The 23,512-nt window shown below is 40.2% G+C and overlaps 1 protein-coding gene across 1 annotated transcript; it reads right to left on the minus strand.

Moving 5' to 3' along the window:
- Positions 1–512: 512 nt before the first annotated feature.
- Positions 513–21,800, minus strand: bsk146 (brain specific kinase 146). The gene is made up of 5 exons (XM_042508666.2): positions 19,364–21,800; positions 6,888–7,152; positions 6,571–6,773; positions 5,782–5,973; positions 513–4,243 (listed from the first exon to the last, which is right to left on the minus strand). The coding sequence occupies exons 2-5, from the start codon at positions 7,057–7,059 to the stop codon at positions 3,491–3,493; spliced, it is 1,320 nt and encodes a 439-aa protein (XP_042364600.1). The 5' UTR covers positions 7,060–7,152; positions 19,364–21,800; the 3' UTR covers positions 513–3,490.
- Positions 21,801–23,512: the final 1,712 nt, after the last annotated feature.

A 23,512-nucleotide genomic window follows, 5' to 3' on the forward strand; every position in this document is an offset into this window, starting at 1 on the left:
TATGGCAAAAAATGTCGACAAATGACAATGTTCCAAAAATAGCTGAAAACCACATAAAATGGCACGCTGAAACATGTTATACGAAAGGATGTCGCTTAATAAGTCAAAATCACCATAAGATAGCATGTTGATTAAAAAAAACAGAAAATGCCATACTAAAGTATGTAACTTCATGTAAGTTTCCAATGCCTGTTTTATTAGTAGTCACCTCAAGCAAATAAAAAGAACATAGGACTTCTACTGTGCTGTGTTAATAGTTCTACTATTAATAGTTAGTACTGGTAGTTTTCCTTACTTCAAGTTTTTGAGTAAGGCTACTTCTATCACCAGCATTACTATCACTTCCAATCACAGAAAAGGTGAGAATTAAGTAAAAAGTATTTTTTCTTGGGAAAAAATTCAAAAACATTTTTTTGTCCTGGCGACACAATGTGTACCATAAAAGTCAAATTAACTTCACTCCTGCTTTGTCCTAATGCATTATTCAGGGACAAAAAAGGTACCAAAGATCATTCCAACAGGAATTCTTCTTTTATTGACTAAATCTCAGCTTACAGGAAGACAGTTGTATTGCAAAGACAGAACCGGGTACGAGTTCTAGTGCTGTGGTCATCTACTCACTAAGACTTCACCAAAATCATGATGCTTTGAAATATGTCACTGTACAGAAAGACACTGGAACTCTGTTACAACACATTATGTGATGGATAAGGTGATGAGGCAGCAGCAACTGACTCAGACGTAGTACGGTAGAAAAGGGAAGGTGTCTTGTGACAAAAGCACAATTCCCTTCATGTCTAGTTTAGTGTGACTCATCCTTCCTCCCAGGTCAGGTTTTTAGCAAATGCTTTAAACTGGGCTATGAAGCTGCTAAAATGAAATAGGCTATGCCAAAATTAGGTATTTTTTGCTCAGCAAAAAAAGATGACCGCAACAGAATCAATGTGAAAATATATATATTGTAAGCATAACCTAAAGCAGTGGAGGCACATATCTTTATGATTACACTATGTTTTGTGTTCTTAATAATTTGAACGATTGACATGTTAATTTTCCGTTTATTTTATTTACTTATTATTATTGTTATTGCTATTTTTTTTTTTTTTCAAAAAGTCTGATTCATTTTTGTTTTTCAAAAAATGATTTTTGGAATTTCTCATTTGAATTATAATGTATCTTATGGTTTTCTGGATACGACAGGGTAGAGAGTTCTTCTAAGGAGAAAACTGCAGAAAATAAAGACCTCGTCTTCATACAGTCATGTGAGATGCCTCCCCAGTTAAATGTGATGTGCTATAAACGCTGCAGAGTAAGTGCTGCTTGCAGCTGGCCTATAGAGAGCAACCAGCTATAGAAAACACCACAGCTACAGTATCTGTATCAGGACTGTCCTTTGTTCTGAGTCAGAAGGCTGCCAATGAGGTCAGAGATTGTCACAAGATGTAGTAATTTCCATACTCGCCTGCTGATCTGGGAGCAGCAAACGGTTTCTTTAAGGGCAGAACAGAGTTTGAGCTGATCCGAGCTGGGGCTACCGACCCTCCCAAGATAAAGAAACATGTTGTTTTCAGCTACACTACATCTACACAGTACTACAGCTTGTGACAGGAGAAAAACACTAGGTTTTCACAACAGAGCTATAGCACATACAAGTTCATGCAGGCTCGTGTCTGGAAAGCAACACACAAAATGCCCATTCCTATGCATAATCCACTGCTTTTTTTCTTTTCAAATTTAGGTATAATAAAGGGTAGTAATTGGATATTTATGGAGGCAATTATTTCAGTAATGTTTAGTCAAAGAAAGTAATGGATAATTTTTTCCCTGGTGATTCTATCATAGTAAAAAAACAAAAAAAAATTTACATCACATTACTATTCTAAAGGTGGCAATTTAGAAATAAAAAATTAAATCATTTAATTCCCTACCTGTGATTTGAATTCAAGCCTCTCACTCTATGTCCTCATGCTTTGCTTTTTTTTTCTGCTCCTGAAGGTGGTGAGATGAGTACACAGCATTAATAGCAATACAAATAGCATTACAAATACAACACACAGAATATTGTTCAGATTTTTTTTTTAGCCCTAGGATGTCTCAAGAGATCATGACAGCAATATTCACTCAGGGACATAATGCAGGAAATTGTGCTACGGCAAAAAATTCACATCACGACATTATACGTTTCTTTTTATCCTTTTTTTTCTCCGTATTTTTTGTAAAGCTGGTTCAAATTCTTCATAAAGATAACTTTGAGCTACTGGTCATGCAAATTTATAAAAGGCGACTCTTCTGATATCTTCTGTGTTTTTTTTTCCTTCAGATTGAGTTGAAAATGCTAAGTGATCTCTTCTCTTTTCTTTTCAGACAATACATTTTGCTTAAGGATTCGAGGAAAACAAGCAATTACAAACAGAATTATTCTGAAAAACGTTTCAAAGAAAACAGAAGCCATACAAACAGATTTTTGAGAGTGAGTAGAAAATAGTCTTTCACCAGTGAAGTAGATATGTTTGACATGGAGAACAGAGACGTTATTTGCTTTCTCTCAGTCTGTCGCTCAGGGACGTACTGGTTTACAGACGATAGCCGTGAAATATTCCGCCGGTCAAACCTCAGACACGATATGTAGCTATTCATACCAATATGTACAGCAGCCAAGCAAATGTGTTGCACATTTGTTACAGCTGTGAGAATTTGGCACAGTGATGCCAGAACACCAAAATACAATGTAAAGTCTAATGAAAAAGAAAGAAAGCTGTGTTACAAAAAAAACAATAGAAAAAATAGAGTGTGTAGTCTTTTTAGATTCAAACGAATAATAAAATTCTCAAAGCAAAAATAAATACGCTTCTTTTGGATTTAAAACACGCACAGTGGTACACACAACAAACACACTCACGCGTTCACATTTTTTGTTACACATGATACGACACCGCGATTCAGTCGTTCTTATCTTACAAGGTATTTCCTTGAACTCTGTTTTGAGTCTTCTCCAAAAATACAAATTCTTTGTCCCTTGGCTTCATTCAAAAATGACAGCGGTCACGTCCTGAAGAGATCACACAGCACTCTCCCCCTTTGTGTCTCATTTTGCTTTTTTTTGCTTCAAGTATTGCTTTAAGAAATACATTTTGGTCTTCTTTTCAGATAGTCTCATTGACAGAATCTCTATTGGAAGCAATTTTTTTCATTTTTCCTCTGGGTTTCACGAAACTGCTTTTGCACACAACATCGGAATCAAAGTATAAATGGGGCTTCTCACGGAGTCTTTTGACTCCATTGTGACCAAAAACTCTACCTCATGATGAATGTACGCACTCTTCAAATACTTTCTGGTAAGTCTTCCGTGTCTGCCCTTCCTTTCGTTTAGAACAGGATATGTGTTAGTACTTGTTGTCAGTTTGTTTCTTTTTCCGAGCATGCACATCTATGTGGTTGGATGAGAGGTATAAAAGTGTGTACCAGTGAGTCCGTGACAACATTAATGCAGTCAAACGCAGATTTCAATAGGTGTAGCCACCAGCATGCGACCACCAGGTGAACTGTTTTCCCGTGGCATTCGATCGTAGCTGTTGGTGGACGACACAGAGCTGTTAGTGGAGACGGACACAAAATGGTGGCCGCCGCCCGGTTCCATCATCCCGCCCTTCGCGCCACCACCGCTCGCCCTCTCCACTGCCCCGGGAGACATGGGAGAGAGAGGCGACAGTGGGGAGAGAGTCTGTTGCTTCATCCTCTCCACAAGGAGTTCCTCGTCTTCCTCCCCGGACGAAGATGAAGAGATAACACCGTCCACCTCTCCCCTCACCCCTCCTCCTCCTGCTCCTCCTCCTCCTCCTCCACCGACAACCCTCTCTCCACCACCTCCACTGTTGCCATTGCAATTTTTGTTGTTGTTCTCTGCGTCCAGCATCCAAGAATGGCTGAAATAGCCAAAGACCTCTTTGACGGAGCAGCGGCGGTCCTGTTCCACAGAGAGCAGCCGGCGGAACATGCGGAGGGCCTGCTCAGTGAAGCGCCTCCACTGGGACGGCACCGTGTTCGTCCTCCTCCTCTGCCAGCGGATGAACTCCTGGTAGAAGGAGTCAGAAGGCAGTGCCTTCTCCCAGGGGAAGTTGCCAGTCAGCATGCAGAAGAGAAGCACACCGAAGGCCCAAACGTCAGTGCTGTAGTCCACAGAGAAACCCTCGTGGCGGGACACGTCACAAAGCTCTGGGGCTGTGTAGGGGATGGTGCCACTCACCTGGAGGGGAAACTCAACAGGTCAACACCATGGTTGAAACAAGACAGAATTAAGCTGCTTGTCCATTAAAAAGCTTTTTGTATAGCACCTTTGAAACACCAATGAACGGGCACCTAGACCCTAGATCTGTTCAGCGTTTCCACTGCAGACAGTGCTCTTAGGGCCTGTGTCGACGTAGCGTTTTTTCTCAGCGCCAGTGTCTTTTTTTCAAATTGTTCCCAATGAGGAACGGGTGACGTCTGCATGCAGCCGCCTGGAGAAAAGCCTGTCAATAAAAGTGCCACGCTCTGCATCTTTTTTTGAGATCTCCACCTTTTTGGTGCGATCGCTCCGAGCTCCTCTGGTTGCCCATTTGTGGGTGAAGATTGCCTGGCGGACACTTGATGTTGCTGATGTGCGTTGTCCTTTTATCAACTTTCCGTATTGAGCTTGTTGTTTACTGTGTCGTCAGCCCTCTTAATGAGGCGGCACATTAGCTTACTTGCTAATGTTAATGTTTGGTTGTAGTTGTCATAGTAACAAAACCAACATGCGGGACATCATTAAAAAAAGCTCTGGGAGCAGTTCTTTTCTTTTCTTTTTTTTTTTTTTGAAGTGCTGGATTAACGCTCCCCAGCGTTCTGCCAATGCTTTTCTGCTGAAGAAAAACACCATGTGGACACAGGCCCTTACATGTAGGCGGGGTTGTTGTCACTCACTGCTCCGTCCAGCAGCACTCTCAGCATTTCATGTTCACCAATGATACAGAGTGAAGTCTGCATCCCGTATATCGTCCATAGAATGGGCTGCACGCTGACATTTTCAAGAACAGGCTAGAGTGAGAGTCTCTCTCTATGTGACATTTTTAAAAAGCGGGTTTGTGCATTAACTCCTTGCAGGCAAGAGCAGAGTGCACTAGAATAATGGACGCTCCGCCAAGTATTTTTTTTTCTCCAAGTGAGTATTAGCATATATACAGTTCACATAATCCAGTTGCAATTAATATACATTTTTAAATGCTTAAAGTGTTAAACTCATTACTAAAAGTATATGTCATCCAAGAGAGACCATAAAAACAAATGGAAAGGTCAAAGTTGTCATCTTGAAATTTAAGGTGTTAGAATGGATTCCTGTTGTCAACTTATGCATTGAGTAACATGACAGGTAAACATACAGCCTTAAAAGTTGCCCGAACAGTTGGCACAGTGAATTAAATTATTTTCTCTCAGTCTTCAGCTGCTGCTAAAGGCTGCAAAACAGTCTTTTATCTCGTAGTTACAGTTAACTAATGCGTGAAAAATTTGTCACAGTATGTACATTCATTAAACTAGCAGATCGCTGATTCTCTACTGACCAATCAATGGACTGCTGCATTTCTAGCTCTACCTTTTAGTACCGCATCTGTGTGCTAAATAGGGACGTTTCAAAAGGTACCAAGGATACCATTCATACCTTTTCACAGTGGAAACACAAAAAAATGCATAACGAACTGCACTGAACTGAACCAACCAGCTGGTGGAAACGCACCATTATAGGTCATAGAGAAAGATGTTACTCACTCTTTTCACAGGGGAGCCAGCTCGGCGGGTCATGCCGAAATCCGACAGCTTGACCTTGCGGCACTCCCGGTCAAAGATCAGGATATTTTCAGGCTTGATATCCCTGTGGACCAGCTTCTTACAGTGCAGGTAATCCAAGGCAATGGCTACTTGGTGCACACAGCGCTTTGCAACTGCCTCAGGAAGACCAACCTGAAGGAACAGACCGAGGGAGATCAGACAGTAGCATAAAAACCAATAAAACAATACATCATTGTATTGACAGCTTTCTTCACTGATTTAACACACTCAACTTCTTAAAAAACTTGTCAGGATGAATATTTTTGTTAACTGTTGAACCCTGAAAAATCTGTTTGATTTCTCTTTAAAGGGGGGAAAGGCAATGAGCAACTAGGCAAAAAATGTCTCGAAATGTGCAATAAATTAGTAAAAGGTGACAAGAAAGCTACCAGAAAATTAGTTTTTAAAAATAACAAATTAATTAATTACATTCATAATAATTATGTATTTAGAATGATGTTACAGAAATTAAATTTTAATAATTTAATTTTCAGCACTTTGGCTTGTTTGTTTATTTTATTTTTGTGCTTATTTTCTTTCTCAATTTTATTGGTCTTTTTTTTTTACTAATTTCTTGCTACTTTTTTTGGCCATGTTGTGTTAAGTTGCTTATTGTCTCCCTATCTCTTTGAAAGTTATCAAACCATTTTGCTCAGGTTTCACAGGGTTAAAGTCCAAAAGCAACAATGCAAAGAAGCAATAACTAGAATAAAAAATCACGACGACTACCTGTGGAGGAATGATATCAAAGAGGTCTCCTGCCAGAGCATACTCTTGGGCGAACACATAGTAGTCGTCTGTCTCGAAGGCGATGCCGAACATGTTAATGATGAAAGGGCACGGAGACAGGTAGAGTGAGATGCTATATTCCCGCAAGAATGACTTCAGCTTGGTTGTCTTCTTCTTCAGGAACTTCAGTGCCATTTTTGTACCTTATATGTTGAAATGGAGGAAGATTAAGCACACAGACATTTGTGGGTTTGTTTTTTGCTTATTTAAAGCAGCAGGTTATTGGTTATGTGTATTGATGTGAATGCGTCCTTCACCTCTGATCTTATGGATGACCAGGTCCACCTTGCCGTAGGTGCCCTTGCCCAGCTCCCTGATCACCTCATAATATTTGTTGACTTCCACTCTCTCCAGATTCTGGGCTGCGATCAGCTGCAGCTCATCCAGGATGTCCACGTTGGCTCGAGACACTAGCGGAGAGGAACTCATGCTGCGGACTGTTTTTGGGGATGGACCAGGAGAAAGAACTGGGGAAAAGATGCTCAGGTGGGACAGAGCAGCAGCAGCTAACAGCTGGCGTCACTGTGAAGAAACAAGAGAGGACACACAGTTTTTATTTGGCATCTAAGGATAGTTTTTATTCTTATCTATTTTTTAAATTATTGTTAATAAATGACTTTACAGTTCATAGAAATTGCAGTATTGTTTTGGAACTGCAATAGATAAGATCATTTTACAACAGGTTAAAGATTTTTATCATCATCTTCATCCTCTGGTAGGCTTATTTAGTGTATATCCAACGAACTTACAACTATAGATGCCAGAAAATGTTTGCAAATGTGAGATTTTTATTCATCACAAAATTACTCACTAAAATTAGAAATAATCCCCATTATAATTATTTGCAAGTGGATCACAAAGGTTGCAAAAACCACAAATAAAAAGCTAATAAATAACTAAATACAGTTACATTCATTGATTTAATTTTAAATTTATAATATGTAAAAATCATTTTCACATTTATCATATGAAGTATAAGAAAGCCACAACAAATTTTTACTTCAAAATAGTTTTCCATGTGTAAAATCACATATCAAATATATTTTATATCTCATTCCCATTGAGGTGTATGTGGTTTACTGGTCATTTTGCATCCAAAAACGACTAAATACAATAATTGTTATTAAAAAATAAATAAAACAAGATATGAGATTTGTTCGAGAGGTTGGCTGTGTCATGCGTGGCCTTGTCAGTTACAATCATTTGTTGGAAAGGAAGCAGCTTCATTACATCCCCCTTTTTTATTTGATAAAAAGGGATGGACACAGAACAAACAAACAATTTACACATCTGGGTTGTAAAAAGGAGAGCGCGTTTGTGATATTTCTGTTGGTTTTCAAGGTCGAAGATAGACAACACGTCTTCACTGCTGAAGCTCGAAGTCTGCTGCTCTGATCTGCAGTGTGATAGTCACTGAAAATGCTAATTATCCGCAGTGAAGGCTTAAGTAATTCCAAATGCTATTTGCCAAGGGGAATGCCAGAGCAGAGTTGTGTCACACATGCACACAAACACACACACACGCACACAGAGTCAAACAGTCCTTTTTAGCAAATCCATTCCTTGCTGCAGTGTGATTATTTTTAGTGATTGCTTTCTTTTTTTTGTCTGAGGCGCCTGCCAAGTCCTGAACCTCACCGATGCTTGCACATGTGTAACAAATGGAGTTTGCACACACATATACATATACGTATCCATAAACACACACACACACACACACACACACACACACACACACACACAAATACACACTCGTTACATAACCCGACTCCATCCCTGAGCAGACACTTAGATTTCTGTCATCGCTTATTCTGACAAACCAGCAGCTCTTGGACTGCTGTCATTTTTACAGCACCTACTTTATGATCAACACATATCAATCATACAGAAATAACATTCATCTGATAATCTTCCCAAATCCTTCAAAGGGCGAACTCTCTTCCACCATCTAGGTGCAGAAAATAACATTGTTTTATGGGCAGAGCAGCTGTCATTACCTGCTTAATCACATATTAAGTCACCAGCTATGTGACAGAACAACACGCTAGACCTCCACAGGCCTGTGTTCCTCTGTGGGAGTGTGATCTCTTTTGTGTGAAGTGGACAGGAAGAGTAGTTGACACCAGCAGGTGAAGGGGGATGAGTCAGTTTGGGTGATAAATGGCAGTGCAGAGAGGATGTACTGTACCTCTCTCCTTCTATAAAAAAAAAAAAAAAGCTCTCAGGCACATGCAAAAATTCTCTCTCTCTCTCTCTCACACACACACACACACACACACACACACAGACAGAAGGGAGTTGTAAACAGAGAAGGCCATTTGTTTCTGCCCAGGACCAGAAGTGCTTATCGTGGCACTGCAGGATGTGTGACTGTGTGTGTGTGTGTGTGTGTGTGTGTGTGTGTTGGTTCTGTAAAATAAAACAAGTGTATAATTATCCTTATATCTTGTCTGATTTCAGAATCGTGTTTCTACATCATTACTATAACTTCGACATCAACTTATCGTCCAGGGGAATGTGAAACCTCAGAGTAAATATTTACTTGGTTGCTGTTTTCCTTTGAATTTCTCTATCTGCATTTTGATTTCATTTGCATTTACTTTTATGTGCAGTATTTTACATTATTTATTTTTTACTGGCTTGTTCAGTTTTGATACTCATACACATAAGTGCACATGTTTCTATTTTAATATAGTGGCCTTTTATACTTTATACACTATTTTATACAGATTTTCAGGGCTATGTGATGAGTGATTGCCATGCATTGTGTTTACTGTCTAGTAGCTTGTTACAACAATTGAATTACTTAGTTTAAAGTTTAGGTTACCTTGCATAACACAAACATATATATATATATATATATATATATATATATATATATATATATATATATATATATATATATATATATATTTATCATGCCTTGAGTGGGCATGTTCAGGGGCACACATGGTCATACTACATCTGTGGAATATCATGTGAATGTCATTGTAAATGCCATAAACTGGAATTATACTACACATCAAGGGGTATAGCGAACACTAACAATACAGCCTTCACATGTAACCACTGTAGCTACATCGTAGCTGACATACGTCTCCTTAAAATTGCTAAATGTAGCTAAAAGGTATCAAAGACATTGCAAGAATTGTGAATGATCTGCCTGTGGGCTCCTACAAGTCTCTGGTGCTGCTGGGATTGCTGGGATTAGTTACAGTGAAAAAAAGGAGGGATATTAACAGATTTTTTTCCTAATTTTTAGCACAAATCTCTATTTGCTGTGACTGGTTCTCCCTTTGATTAAGTGAATAAAAAAATAATAACTTTGGCAAATAATGATATCTATACTCTCCTATTCAGAAGCTACAGGTTGGACAAGGCAGACAAAGTCACATAAAAATGTAACTTTGCATTGGATAACTGTATAAACAAAGCATGATAATATATATAATATCAAAACAAAGTTAAAAAAAATATTACTACACCAGAGCAAAAAGGACATGATTGGGCATACATCTGCCACACCTGGACTCATGTAGTCAGTATGTTGACATGACGTAAGAAGAAGTTAAATTATTAAAATTGGACTTTGAAAATACATGTTAACATGTTAGTTCCAATGAAAATGTACCAAGTTAAATTTCTCAAAGTCGGACTAACACACCTCGGTAATTATGTTGGGAATCCAGCTAATATTTTATGTATATGCTTCGATCAGACTTGAAGCGGCCGAGGCATACTGCGCACGCTCCATAGTACTCGCACCAGGCGTTGACCCGAAAGTCGAAAAGCATTCATTTGTAGAAGAAATTCGGGAAAAACAAAAGAAGAAGAAGGTACCAAGTAAAGTGTAGAGTAAGTACGAAATGTGCAGTTGAAAACTTATCTATGTTATCATCGTTCAAGATGCAAACCATTTGTTGCTTGCTAACTTGTTTGGTATGTGACGTAAATGGTCAACCAAAAAAAGGCCCAATCGCAACCCACTGTGGACATACTTTCATCAATAAATCAACTCTCCCCCGGTGATTATATACTAGGGCAAGGACATTAGTCCAATTAAATGGCCTAATTGAGCTACAACCGTAGCTCGAATTTACTGTGCATGTAAACGTACGTCCCCAGTTCACTGCTATATGTCTGAGGTGGCGACACCACCCATGTTCGGGAGAGCGGGAGAACGATCATGCATGCCACAACTGGTGCAGAATATTTTTGTGCATTTTTCAGTTATATAAACATCTTGAGCAGGAGAGACGACATTGAAAATAAAAATCCACATTTCATATTTGCTGAAAATCTGTAATGAGTTCTGTAAACTACAATATTATTTAGGAAACGTTTCATCATTAAAGGGGCTCTTGGTGAAACTCAGGTCATGTGAGTTATATGGACAGCGTTAAACAATGGGACAGTGCTGACAGAACTAGTGGGGGAAACTAGAGGGCGAGTACTACGTCTCTGCAATGTCGCCGTTCCCATATCAGTGGTAACCATAGTAGGAGCACAGTGCAAAGCGCTGGCAAAGAGCTTGCCAGTGGTACACACACACACACATACACAAGCTTAGATTACGAAACACACTGAGGGAACATGACTTCATTCTCTGCTTAGTACGCCATTAATCCATTATATCTTTATATAGCATAAAATAGTTTGCTGATATAGTAATGCTCTGAATGTTGCACACAGAACCTGTTACTGTTGAGCATACAGAGCAGGTTTACAGGTTTACGTTATATGATGGTACAAGGAAGTGCGACCCCCTACAGAGGACAGAGGACTTTGTGCTGAGGTGGAGGGAAGACAAGTAGTGGTAGCGACAGCCAAGAGGAGAAAGCATCCGTAGCCACAGGACTAAAGGCAACTATGCTGATGGTTGTGTGTGTATGTCTAAAAAAGACACATAGGCGCCCTCGCTTTACCTAAGCCTCCTCTTATGCCTTCAGCTCTGATGAACTTCCATGTGTGTGGCAGCCTGTGCGAGTGTATTTGTGATTGCCACACAGAGAGCTGCACCTGTATTTTTACAGAGGCAGCATTATAGCCGAATGACTCATCAGGTCAGAACAAATGTTGACTCTCCATGTTGAGAGGAAGTCTGTTGTCTCAGCATGAGCTGTGATGGTGTAGCATCAATATGTCTATTCACGAGTGTTGCCATTTCTCTCATCACAATTTGAAATGAATACTTCAACAAAAAAGTCCCACTTCAGCTGCAGCCATCTTGGTTGTTTTCAAAAATGCCTAAACAGCACTCTAATTCACTAAACTAGGTTTAGGCTCACTGTAGTGTCCCCGGCACAAGAGTGCACAAACCAAAAATGATATCATAACATACTTTGCATAAAGAGGCTCCACACTGTTGTAAAGTTGTCAGTTGTCGTCTGAAACACGACTTACATTAGCCCTCCAGACTGGATGGAAATCTATGTGAGCAGGAGGGGGACCAGATACATCTGCCTGGGAAAATAAAACATGAACTTGCCGATTTGACTGGTTTCCAGCAAAAAAGTTTGATTCTAAAAGAAAAACATCTTTAAAAAAAATACACTCCCCCGACCCTATGCAAAACAAAGCATTTTGCCAAAAGTAACTACAAACTACTGAAACTCCCAAACAAAAGCAGACACACGAAGAATGTATGCATGCCCAATGGCCCTATAGTTAGAGTCCCCAGGGAAGCCTTCCCAAAACCAACCATGAAGACAATTTCATTCACAAATTTGGACTAGTATTAAAATCCACTTTCCATAAGCAAGCTGGCAGAATAAATTAAGACCAAACAGTCACAAACACTGGCACTGGACTGTAAATAACAGTTAAAGGCAGCAAAGAAAGACTCCCCCAAAACACAAATCAATGGTTTACAAATAAATGGATATTTGACGTTATGTTGTTGCAATAATAAATAAGTAAATAAATAAAAAGTGGCCAGGTAGTTGGTCCTGTCGTACAATTATAGGGCAGTACACAAAAACTCATTTCACAAAATAAAAAAAATAAGGTGGCAGCTGGCTGAGGAAGCTAAAGTTTCTGGTACATACTCAGTAATAATCAGCAATAACCCTGACCCATTCTACCACAAAATTATATATATATATATATTAGCAAAACATCAACAAATATAAATAAATAATATAGTTAATAATAATTATAATTATCCTGACTTACTATTATTAATGTTTACTTATTTCTCTCTCTTTATAATTTCCATATTTTTATATTAATTTTCAAGGCGTTTTTCTTTTCACCTTTTAGTAATTTCTTGCAATTTGTTAGACATGTCTTGCCAAGTTGCTTGTTGCCTTTTCAGCCATGTTTTCAAAAGAAATCAAATCAATTAGCTCAGGTTTTGCAAGGCTTAAATGCTTGTCAAAGGAATCCGAGCGCATTACAAGAAAAGTGATGCCATTCCAGGTCTTAAGGATTAAAATAGACACTGTACACATTATATATTATAACAAAATCAAAGCACACTCTATATTGTCATATCCATACAGTGGATTTGTTACAGAATGATAAATCATGGCCCCTATCCACCTCAAAGCAATCATTCTATATTTATTCCAGTACCACAAATCCAGTCCTCCCCTCCTCTCTGCCTCCTCTCTCAATACTGACACTCCATGTCACCATGTTTAACACTCTGTGGAAACAGAGCAGCGGCCAGAGGCAGCAGCTGACTAAATCCCAGGCTGCTTATGCAACCAGCGAGCAGAACTGATCGGCCGAGCACCGTCAGTGAGCCAAGGCAATGAACACAGCCATAACCTTCGATTTTCCTGAAACACGAGCCGTAAACACATCCCTGCTTCCCGTGAAGAGTAACTGAGCACAAATAATAATAAAAAAATAACCCGTTCAATTTAATATCTTATAATAGGATTTTGCGTCTGTTTAAAAAAAGACGGTATTACCACGGCCGTATTTCAAAATAACACAATAACATTCTATTCAGGGTTGTCCATTAAGTTATCATTTAGGCCTTTAAATATATTTATTAAGCTTTAATCTGACAGGGAGAAAAACACAAGGGCCAGCAAGTGAAGATGAAAAATAAGACATTTTGATTAAAGATAAAGAAATATGATCGTGAGCTCAGAATCTGATCCAATAATAATGTGGTTGATGATTTGTACTTGAACAGGCAAGGAGGTTAAAAATCAGTATTTTTAATCCTTAGACATCTATTTGGACCTCTCAACAGCACAAAGTGGCTTTATTTCACTACTTCAATGAATTTAAATTTAAAGACACTCACTAAAATGCTGCTAAAACATGTTCCAACTATACACCGATTATTTAAAAAACTCACTTTCAAACTACATTCTACAGCTGCGTCACAATCCTGCTCACCCCAAAAATATTCACATATAATATCCAATATAAAAATCATGTGACGTCAGTGCAATAACATCATGAGTGATAGAGAGAATTATTCACTGATCGTGCATATCTAAAGCTTCATACGATATTCATATATGTACTATTTAAAATGAGATCTTACATTATGTGCAATAAATATTTTAGTGGAACTGCTCTGACAAACTGACAGTTGTCAGAGCAGTTGACAGTCACAGTGTTACAAAAACAAAAAAGAATTTCCAACCAACTGGGTTATATTTAAATGTAAGGAGAAAAATCTCCTCAACGCTTTGAAACCTGAGCAAATTGGCTTGACTTGTTTCAAAACATGGGAAGAGGCCAATAAAATAACAAGAAATTTAAAAAAAAGTAAAAGAAAGCTAACTGAAAATTAGCTATAAAAAGAGTAAAACAACAAGAAAATAATCTGGAAAAGGTACTTGAAAATGATAAGAATTCTGCAATATAATCTTAAACAGGCCTATGTGATTATGATAATTATAAACAGTATTTCCTTAGTTCTTAAAAACATTCCTTAGAGATTCCTGACAGCTACAAAGCACTCCCACGCTCACTTTGGCCTGTCAGATCATATCTCTCTGCTCATTCTGCCAGGTTAAAAAAGAATGGTTATACGCACATTGTGTAGGTGCAAAGCTTTTGAAAAACTTGAATAAAGAAGAAGGTAACGCCTGCACACTTACTCCATGCCACACAAATTTATTCAAGACAACGTTTCGATCCTATTTGGAGGTTCGTCAGGTCCTGACTCTCTGCTCTCTGCTCCTTCTGTCGACATATTGTCAGCTGATAAAAAAGGGTCAAACCAACAGTTAAAACTGTTAAAGTGTGGACAGACGAAGCCACTGCAGCTCTACAGGACTGTTTTGAGCACACTGATTGGCAAATATTCAAAGATGCTGCCATTCAAGATAACAAGATCAATCTTGAAGAATATGCATCTTCTGTGACATCATATATCAGCAAATGTGTTGATGACGTGGTGATCACAAAGACGGTGAAATCATTCCCCAACCAGAAAGCCTGGATGAATGCGGAGGTGAAGACTCCTCTCAGAGCAAAAAAAGCTGCCTTTCAGTCAGGGGACAAGGAGGCATACATCATCACCAAAGCACAACTGGGAGCTGGCATCAAGGAGGCTAAGAGTGGACATCAGCAGAGACTGGAGAGAGACCTCAACAGCAACTAAAGATATGTGGCAGGGGGTTCAAAATGTCACAGGCTACAAAAGCAGGAGCGCCCCCATCATATGTGAGGCCACGCTGCCAGACAAGTTGAACACATTTTATGCTCACTTTGACCTCCTCAATAAGGACTCAGCTGTGAAGTCTACTCTACCTCCAGAGGACCGGCCACTCTCAGTGACCACAGCACATGTGACAAAACTCCTTCTGAGAGTGAATATAAACAAGTCCGCCGGCCCTGACAACATTCCTGGATGTGTACTAAAAACTTGTGCTGATCAGCTTGTTAATGTTATAACTGATATTTTTAACATCTCACTCTAACAAGAGACTGTTCTCTCCTGCCTCAAGACAGCCATCATCGCTCCTGTACCTAAAAAGGACTGCCTCCCTGTGGCTCTTACCCTCATCCTAATGAAGTGCTTTGAGAAACTGGTTCTCCAGCACATCAAAAACAACATCCCTACCTGCCTGGACCCTCACCAGTATGCTTTCAGAGCCAACAGATCCACAGAGGATGCCATACCTACTGCTCTTAATCAGTCTTCACTCACCTAAAGAGTAAGAACAGTTACATCAGGATGCTGTTTGTTGACTTTAGCTCAGCATTCAACACAACCTCTCCCATGAAGCTGATTGGAAAACGTAACACTTTGAGCTTTAGTACAACACTCTGGATACTGGACTTCCTCACATACATACCCCAGAGAGTTCAGACTGGCAGGCACACCTCCTGTACAATAGTGCTCAACATCGGAGCCCCCCAGGGCTGTGTGCTCAGCCCCCTCCAGTTCACACCGTACACCCATGACTGCACTCCCAGACATCAGGAGAACTCTCTTGTGAAGTATGCGGACCACACCACCATCATAGGCCGTATTACAAACAACAATGAGAGAACAACCTACTGCCCAAGGTCAGTAAAACCAAGGAGCTGATTTTAGAAAGACAGAGTCAAAGACACACACCTCTGTCTACATCAGTGGAGCTGAGGTGGAGCAGGTTAACAGCTATATCCTCCTTGGAATCACTATCACTGAGAACCTGTCTTGGTCATCACACATCCCCTCCCAGGTTAAAAAAAGCACAGAAAAGGCTCTACTTCCTACGGAAACTTAGGAAGGCTAAATTCCAGAGTAAGATCCTGGTTAACTTCTACAAAGGAGCAATAGAAAGCATACTAACTGGAAACATGATGAACTGGCATGGTTCGTGCACGGCCCAGGACAGAAAGGCTCTACAGCGGGTGATTAAACCTGCCCAGAACATCACTGGTTCCCATCTGCAGAGCATCAGTGACCTCGGTGAAGTGAGGTGTCTGCACAGAGCACAAAGGATACTGAAAGACAGCAGCCACCCCAGCCACAGTCTCTTCACCCTGCTGCCATCTGGAAAAAGATACACAAGTATCCGCTGCCGAACCACCAGAATACGGAGCAGCTTCTTTCCCCAGGCTGTGAGACTCCTCACCTCCTCAAAAGATGTAGCAGGATTTAGGATCAGCTTCAACTTCATTTCTTCTTACACCACATTTAAGATAAATAACAATAAATCTGCCTTGTACCTTGTAGATATTTCTCTCTTGCTTTTTTAAAATAGTTTTTAAAATCTACTAATTCATTGCTATTTGTGGAACATTTCTTACCAAGTTACTCATTGCCTTTTATCCTGTTTTTGGAAGAAATAGCACCAAGAGTTAAAAGGTTTAAATACTTGAGAAAGGCATTGAAAAAGCACAAGAAAAGTGATGTCCATCCAGGTTTCAAAGGGTTAAAGATACTACTGACAGCACATAAAAGCAGTCACTTCAGATCATCCTGAATACCCAAAATCCAAGCAGGATTTAGATTCTGACATGCAGCACTTCTCCACTTATTACTTCACCTGATAAGCTTCTTGATACCAACAGAATCAAAGTGGGGATGTAGAGAGAGACAAACTCAGGGTTTGTTGAAGAAGACCTGCCAATGAGCACGTTGGGTTCACAGAGTCAGTCACCACAGTAACTGACCGAGACTGTAAGTCATCAGGGCCTAGAGGTGACTGCTGCACACACATAATCAAAGTGTTTGTGTGTGTGGCCATGCATTGACAAGGAGTGGTTTATGGGTGAAGAAATAATGAGGAGAGAGAGGGAGAATAGCACACAATGACAAGGACCACTAAAAAACAAAGCACCAGCAAGTATTTGTTTGTGTGTGTGTGTGTGTGTGTGTGTGTGTGTGTGTGTGTGTGTGTGTGTGTTTCGTGGTGACATACCACTCAAATCCCTCATGTAGCAAATTTTTTACCACATTTGACCAAATTTGTCTAAATGTCAGGCCAATAATAATTCTTACCTCACCCCTCTGTACCTAACCTCTGACCTTATTGTAATTAAAAAGTGAGTGTTTTTGGGAGTGTCTGTACTCTACTTGAGTTTTTACATTTCTGTCAGCTTTCACTTATACTACACTACATTTCCTAAATAAAATATATATTTTTACTTTTACATCTTAAATACTAACTACAAAATAGGAAAGAAAAGGAAGAAGGAAAGAGGAAGGGACAGATGGACAAATGATGGAATGAGAGTGAAAGGACAAGTGAAAGGAAAACATAAAAATTCTTACCAAAATTAAAGAGAATGAGCATACTTCTTAAAATGTTTAGCTATTAAAGTTATACAGTGACTCACTGAAAATGTCAAGGATTATCCACATGAATTATACTTCTATAGCATTATCACAAATCACAATCATATCTAATTTAACTGATACTGGCTAGATTATTTTGATGCTCTCTAAACACGGCTCAAAATGTGACATTTGTATGTTTTGCACATAGACTGTATATGAAGATAAATGTGCAGTCTTTGGTTTTGTTTGATAAAGTTTAGATTTGGGAATTTGTTGAACTTTCATATACATTTTCAACATAAATGACTGTAACCATAATTACAACCATTTAACATAACACTACAATTTGTTAAAAAATTACAACAAATACAAATACAATACAAATTTCATTGGTGACTTACAACATTAAAAACCTATGAAGACCACTGCATTTTTTAAAATTCATTGTGCATATGCTATCTATTGTCTGGGGTCTATTTTAGCAGTGCTAACCTAAAGCAGAAAGACATTAAAACTGTATACTTTTATATTTGTTATTTTAACATGAGTCATTTATTCATCGCAATATTCAACAACACAATCACATATCGCATGCTTTCCAGATATCGTGCAGCCCTACCGGACTGTCTATGTGACCTACATTGTTATCCGTGACTCATCATGCTGGAGTGTATCTTGCGTGTGTGTTGGTGTCTGCTTTTACGTGCCGTCAAGGAGCTTAAGCCCACTTTGATCAGCTGCACTTCTGGCTCAAATCATAAACAGACACACACACATATAACCAGACATCCTCTCACAGTGACTCAGAACACGTAAAGCAACAGAATATTACTCAATAACAGGGAATTAATTACAAGTTGGTTCACTCCTACATTAATGGATGACAATAATGCAGCATAATGGGTGCAAAAACATTGTCACAACACTTAATTCTCATAAGGAAGGCTCAAAAACAAATCACGGCACTTTGGCCCAGTGAGGACTAAAACCAGCATGGGCATGGAGGCAGTCTGGATGTAAACATCATGGTCTATTCCAGACATCCTCAGCTTCAGCACTCTGTGGGGCAACATCATGTTGGTTGCCACCTGCAGTACGTCCTCAAACTACACTGACTCTGAGGAAAATCAATTTCACTTAGTGAAACAGAGCTCAGACCTGAGTGACACACACAGACACAGACACAGACAGACACACACACACAGACACTGCTGCAGATACCTGGCTGCCCCCAAAAGGTGCATGGTGGTAACATAATTATAATCCCACTTTACAGAAACATTGCATACAATCTAAAATGCAGCATTTTTGTTGTTTGCTGAAGATCATGGAATAACACTCACATATACACACACCATTAGAACCACAGCATTGTTTCCAGTGTATGCTGCTGCACAGAGCAGGCCTAATCGATGATGCAGCGAATACAAGAAAACACCGTGTACTTATCATAATGATTGCTGTATAACGTATTGAGTCAGACACGGGTTAGTTAGGGTGTAGGTGAGGACAGCGTCATTCCGGTTATATTTCGGCACTCACCCTTCAGTTGGTTCCCATATGGAGGCTGTGGAGTCTGCCCTGTCAGCCCAGGCTGCTGGTAAACACACGGGATAATCTGATCGCATAAGAGGGCCAGGTGAGCCAGGAGAAAAGCCTGATATCCTGTGAAAAGCCTCCGTGCAGCCGTGTGACGGTGGATGTGGCGCCGAGCATCCTTCAGACTCCTTCGGCTCTGCGTCCTATTGTCTCCGCATCGCTCTGTCCTCTAGGATGGGAGGAGAGGAGAGGAGAGGGGAAAGCAGCAGAAGAGGGAAACAACACCAGTAGTGAGGCGAGGAGGGGGGGAGAAAAACCCTCCCCCCTCTCCGCTCTGGCCAATCGCAGCGCTGCTCCGCAGGGAGCCGCCGCTGCTCTCTGTCTCCGTACAGACTAGGCATTCAAGGGCAGTGGGAAATATCAAAGGGATGCAGGGCCGTCAGTTCATGAAATTCTACACTGGTATAGGTCTTCTTTTCTCTCTTTTCCTGCATAACATTGAGTAACTGTGACAAATTTCTAGGGCAAAGTGACTTAAGTTAACATGGTTATAAATTCATTGTCTTTTGGTTGTTTTTTTGTCAAGTCAAGATTAACTTTAAGATTTAAGCTTGGCAACTACTACTCCTTGAAATGTTACCTATTTGACATGTTGGAAAAATACATACATACACACAAAGAAAGGAATAACTATGCATTATATTTACTAAATTTACAAGAGGGGAAAAATTACTAAGAAATTGCCATACAATAGTACTTCACAGAGTTTATTATAAGAGTACCCCAACCCAGCAACTCCAGAAACGCTGCAAATTTTAAGGGAGTCTGATACTTTCTCCCAGGGTGACAAAGGCATGTATTGTGGTTATTGTTTTCTTTAGATTGTGCCCCAAACACACCGCACTGTGTTTGCATCTATGAAGAAACATGAGTAGCTTGCTCTTCTTAGGAGATGAAATCCTCACTGAAACTGCAACATCACTGCTGCATGGAACAAAACATAATGCAAACCAGGATGGAAGGACTGTTTAAATACCAGACAGCCTACTTCAAGGTCCAATGACATGTATAATAATTACCCATGTGCTTCTGTTTGTTTTAGAAACAATGGAAGATTCAAAATCAAGAAAGGTAAAACATCTCAAAGTAGATTAATTTCATCATCAATCTGACTTGGAAATTTTGTTTAAATTTTAATATCCCATGTTTTTACTGGTTACACATGACAATGATCTGAGGGTAAAGGATTTTGTTGTTGTTGGGCTGTCTTAGCTGACAAGCTTTTTCAGTGTTGCGTTGAGATCAGGGACTGTGCCTGTGGAGTGGCAGACCAGGGTGGTGGTTCCCATTTTTAAAAAAGGGGGACCGAAGGGTATTCTCCAATTATCCAGATATAACACTGCTCAGCCTCCCTGGGAAAGTTTACTCCAGGGTGCTGGAAGAGAGATTCTGACCGACTGTCAATCCTCGGATCCAGGAGAAGCAATGTGGACTCCATCCTGGCTATGGACCAGTGGACTGGCTCCTTACTTGCAAAGCTGTTGGAGGGGTTGTAGGAGTTTGCCCATCCAGTCTAAATTAGCTTTATAAAATTAGAGAAGGCTTGTGACTGTCCTGTGGGGTGAGGGTGGGGTTAGCCATTCAGTCCCCGTACGACCTAAGTGAGAGCTGTGTCTGCATACTCGGCATATGGTCAAATACCTTTTTAAGAGGGTGTTGTCCTGTTTGTAGTATTCATGGAAAGAATCCTGAGGCGCAGCTGGGGGAGGAAGCGGTTCAGTTTGAGGACCTCAGAATTGCATATTTACTTTTTGCAGATGATGTGGCTCTGTTTGCTTCATCACACCGTGACCTTCATCATGCATTGGGGCTGTTTGCAGCTGAGTGTGAAGCAGTCGAGATGAGAGTCAGCACTTCCAAATCTAAGGCCATTGTTCTCTACTGGAAAATGGTGGATTGCCCCCTTTGGGTTGGAAGAGAGTTACTGCCCCAAGCGAAGGAGTTCAAGTATCTCAGGGTCATGGCGTCATCAGTGATGCGGTGCTCAACGGACTGTTATCGTCAAGTGGGACCTGAGACTGAAGGCAAAGCTTTCAATTTACTAGTCCATCTATGTCCTGACCCTCAACTATAGTCACAAGCTTTGGGTAGCAAGAGAAAGAATGAGATTGCGAATACAAGCAGTGGAGATGAGTTTCTTCCGTAGGGTGGCTGGGCTTAGAGACAGGGAGAGCCTTAGAGATGGGGAAATCCTGTCTCAGACATCCGGAGGGAGCTCAGAGTAGAGCTGCTGTTCCTTCATGTCAAAAGGGGCCAGCTGAGGTGGTTCAGGCTTCTGATCAAGGTGCCTACTGGGTGCTTCCCATAAGAGGTGTTTCGGGCACATTCGACTGGTAGGAGGCCCCAGGGCCAACCAAGAACATGCTAGAGGTATTATGTATCTCATTTGGCCTGGGAACACATAGGGGTCCCCTGGGAGGAGCATTAGGGAGCTAGGGAAAGGGCTGTCTGGAGTACTTTGGTGAGCCTGTTGCCCCAGCGACCAGGCCGGAATAAGCAGACACCAATTGATGGATAGACGGATGGACAAAGGATGTGATTTATTTCATTTTATTTGATTATTATAATTCCTTATTCATTTCCTTTTTCTATTTATCTCTATGGTGCACAGAGGATTTGATACCTAACAAGCCTCCTAACTGTTAACACTGTAGACTATGCCTGATGGTGCACACGGCCAAGCCAGAATGATTAATTCAGACAGGAGAACAGTGTTTATTTTTAGATTAGAGGACTTTATGGACCAGCATTGACATGTACTGTACACTGTATATTTTTCCATTATTAAGTTTGTAACTGTACTTCAGAGCAGGATCTATTCCTGTGGATTGCACTTATGTGTTATCAGCAAGTATTCCAATCTAAAATACTTGTTTTAGGTATCAGCAACTTTTTCAGCCTATAAACCTGTGCTGAAATGCCACTGGCACATAAACAAGTAGGATCAAGAAACCCTTACTGCACACAACAACACAAGGATAGAAGAATATTATGAAGTTATGCTAACCACTTGGCATGTGTTCAATAATGGGATTCCAAAACAATGCCATTTTGGAAGTTTCTTTTGCCCAGTCACATCACAACACAAGAGCAACATCTTATGTGGACAAAATGCTTACAGTATTTTGGCAAGGCCAAAGCTGAGAGAAAAAAAAAGGGGCCTGAATGTACTATTTGGGTGAGGGTGCAGTGCGTCACCAATATGGAGATGAAAAGATGTTAATCCAAACCCCCTCACTTGTAATTGCAGTACTTGCATCTTTTAGCTCAGTCTTAAGCCGCCCACTCATCTACAGATGAAATCTGGTGACACTTCATTTTAAATTCCCTCTTTATAAAAACGCTTGATATTTGAAATCATGCACAGTGAGTCTGTAGTACATGAAATCTGGATGTGCCTACTACCTGAGTGATACAGATATTTTAGTAAGTAACCACAATGTAATGCAATACCATTAGGACCAAATTGAGCAACACAAAGTGATCTCTTTGAAATTTCATTCAGCAATGCTCATCAGTTTGTTGGAGATATATAGCCAACACAGATATGTCTCTCCTGACTAAAAACTGGGGATGTCCTGATCCCATCTTGTACAATGTTATCGAGGCCAATCAAGGCATTTTTTGATTGATCGGGACCGGGAATATTTATCTTAGTCTGAGCTGATCTTTTGTTTTACGTCAGCTATCACACAGGTGTTTTACTTTCATGCACAAAAACATCGAGTGCAACCTTTGTCATCTCTCCTCTAATCAGCTGTCTCTGCCCTCTGTCAAACTCCATACGCCTCTGAAAGCAGTGGCTGAGCCCAGCCCGCCTCAAAACACCACACACCTTAAACAAAAATGCAGTAAGAGGCTGTTTATTTACATTACTTACCAAAGTTATGAGCAATTTTGAAATGTCAGCTCAGTGTCAAAGTCTAGCATTTCGCCTTCAACTGACGCATGCTGTTTCTCCATCCTGCTTCGAGGAGAGAGGAGGAGAGCAAAGCTGTGGGGAGCTTACTACAACTTCACTCACCACTGTAAGTATGCCAACACGAGCAAAAAGCCAACATGACTTATGTGTTGATGAAGCCTAATCCGCCA

The sequence above is a fragment of the Plectropomus leopardus genome, chromosome 19 (genome assembly GCF_026936395.1).
Source record: "Plectropomus leopardus strain MGB_pleo_1.0 chromosome 19, ASM2693639v1, whole genome shotgun sequence".
Lineage (NCBI taxonomy): Eukaryota > Metazoa > Chordata > Actinopteri > Perciformes > Serranidae > Plectropomus > Plectropomus leopardus.

Coding starts and splice junctions, on each gene's coding strand:
- bsk146 (XM_042508666.2), bottom strand. CDS start 7,059: ATGAGTTCCTCTCCGCTAGTGTCTCGAGCCAACGTGGACATCCTGGAT. Junction 6,774..6,887: donor GGTCATCCATAAGATCAGAG/GTGAAGGACGCA, acceptor TCAACATATAAG/GTACAAAAATGGCACTGAAG. Junction 5,974..6,570: donor TTGATATCATTCCTCCACAG/GTAGTCGTCGTG, acceptor CTGTTCCTTCAG/GTTGGTCTTCCTGAGGCAGT.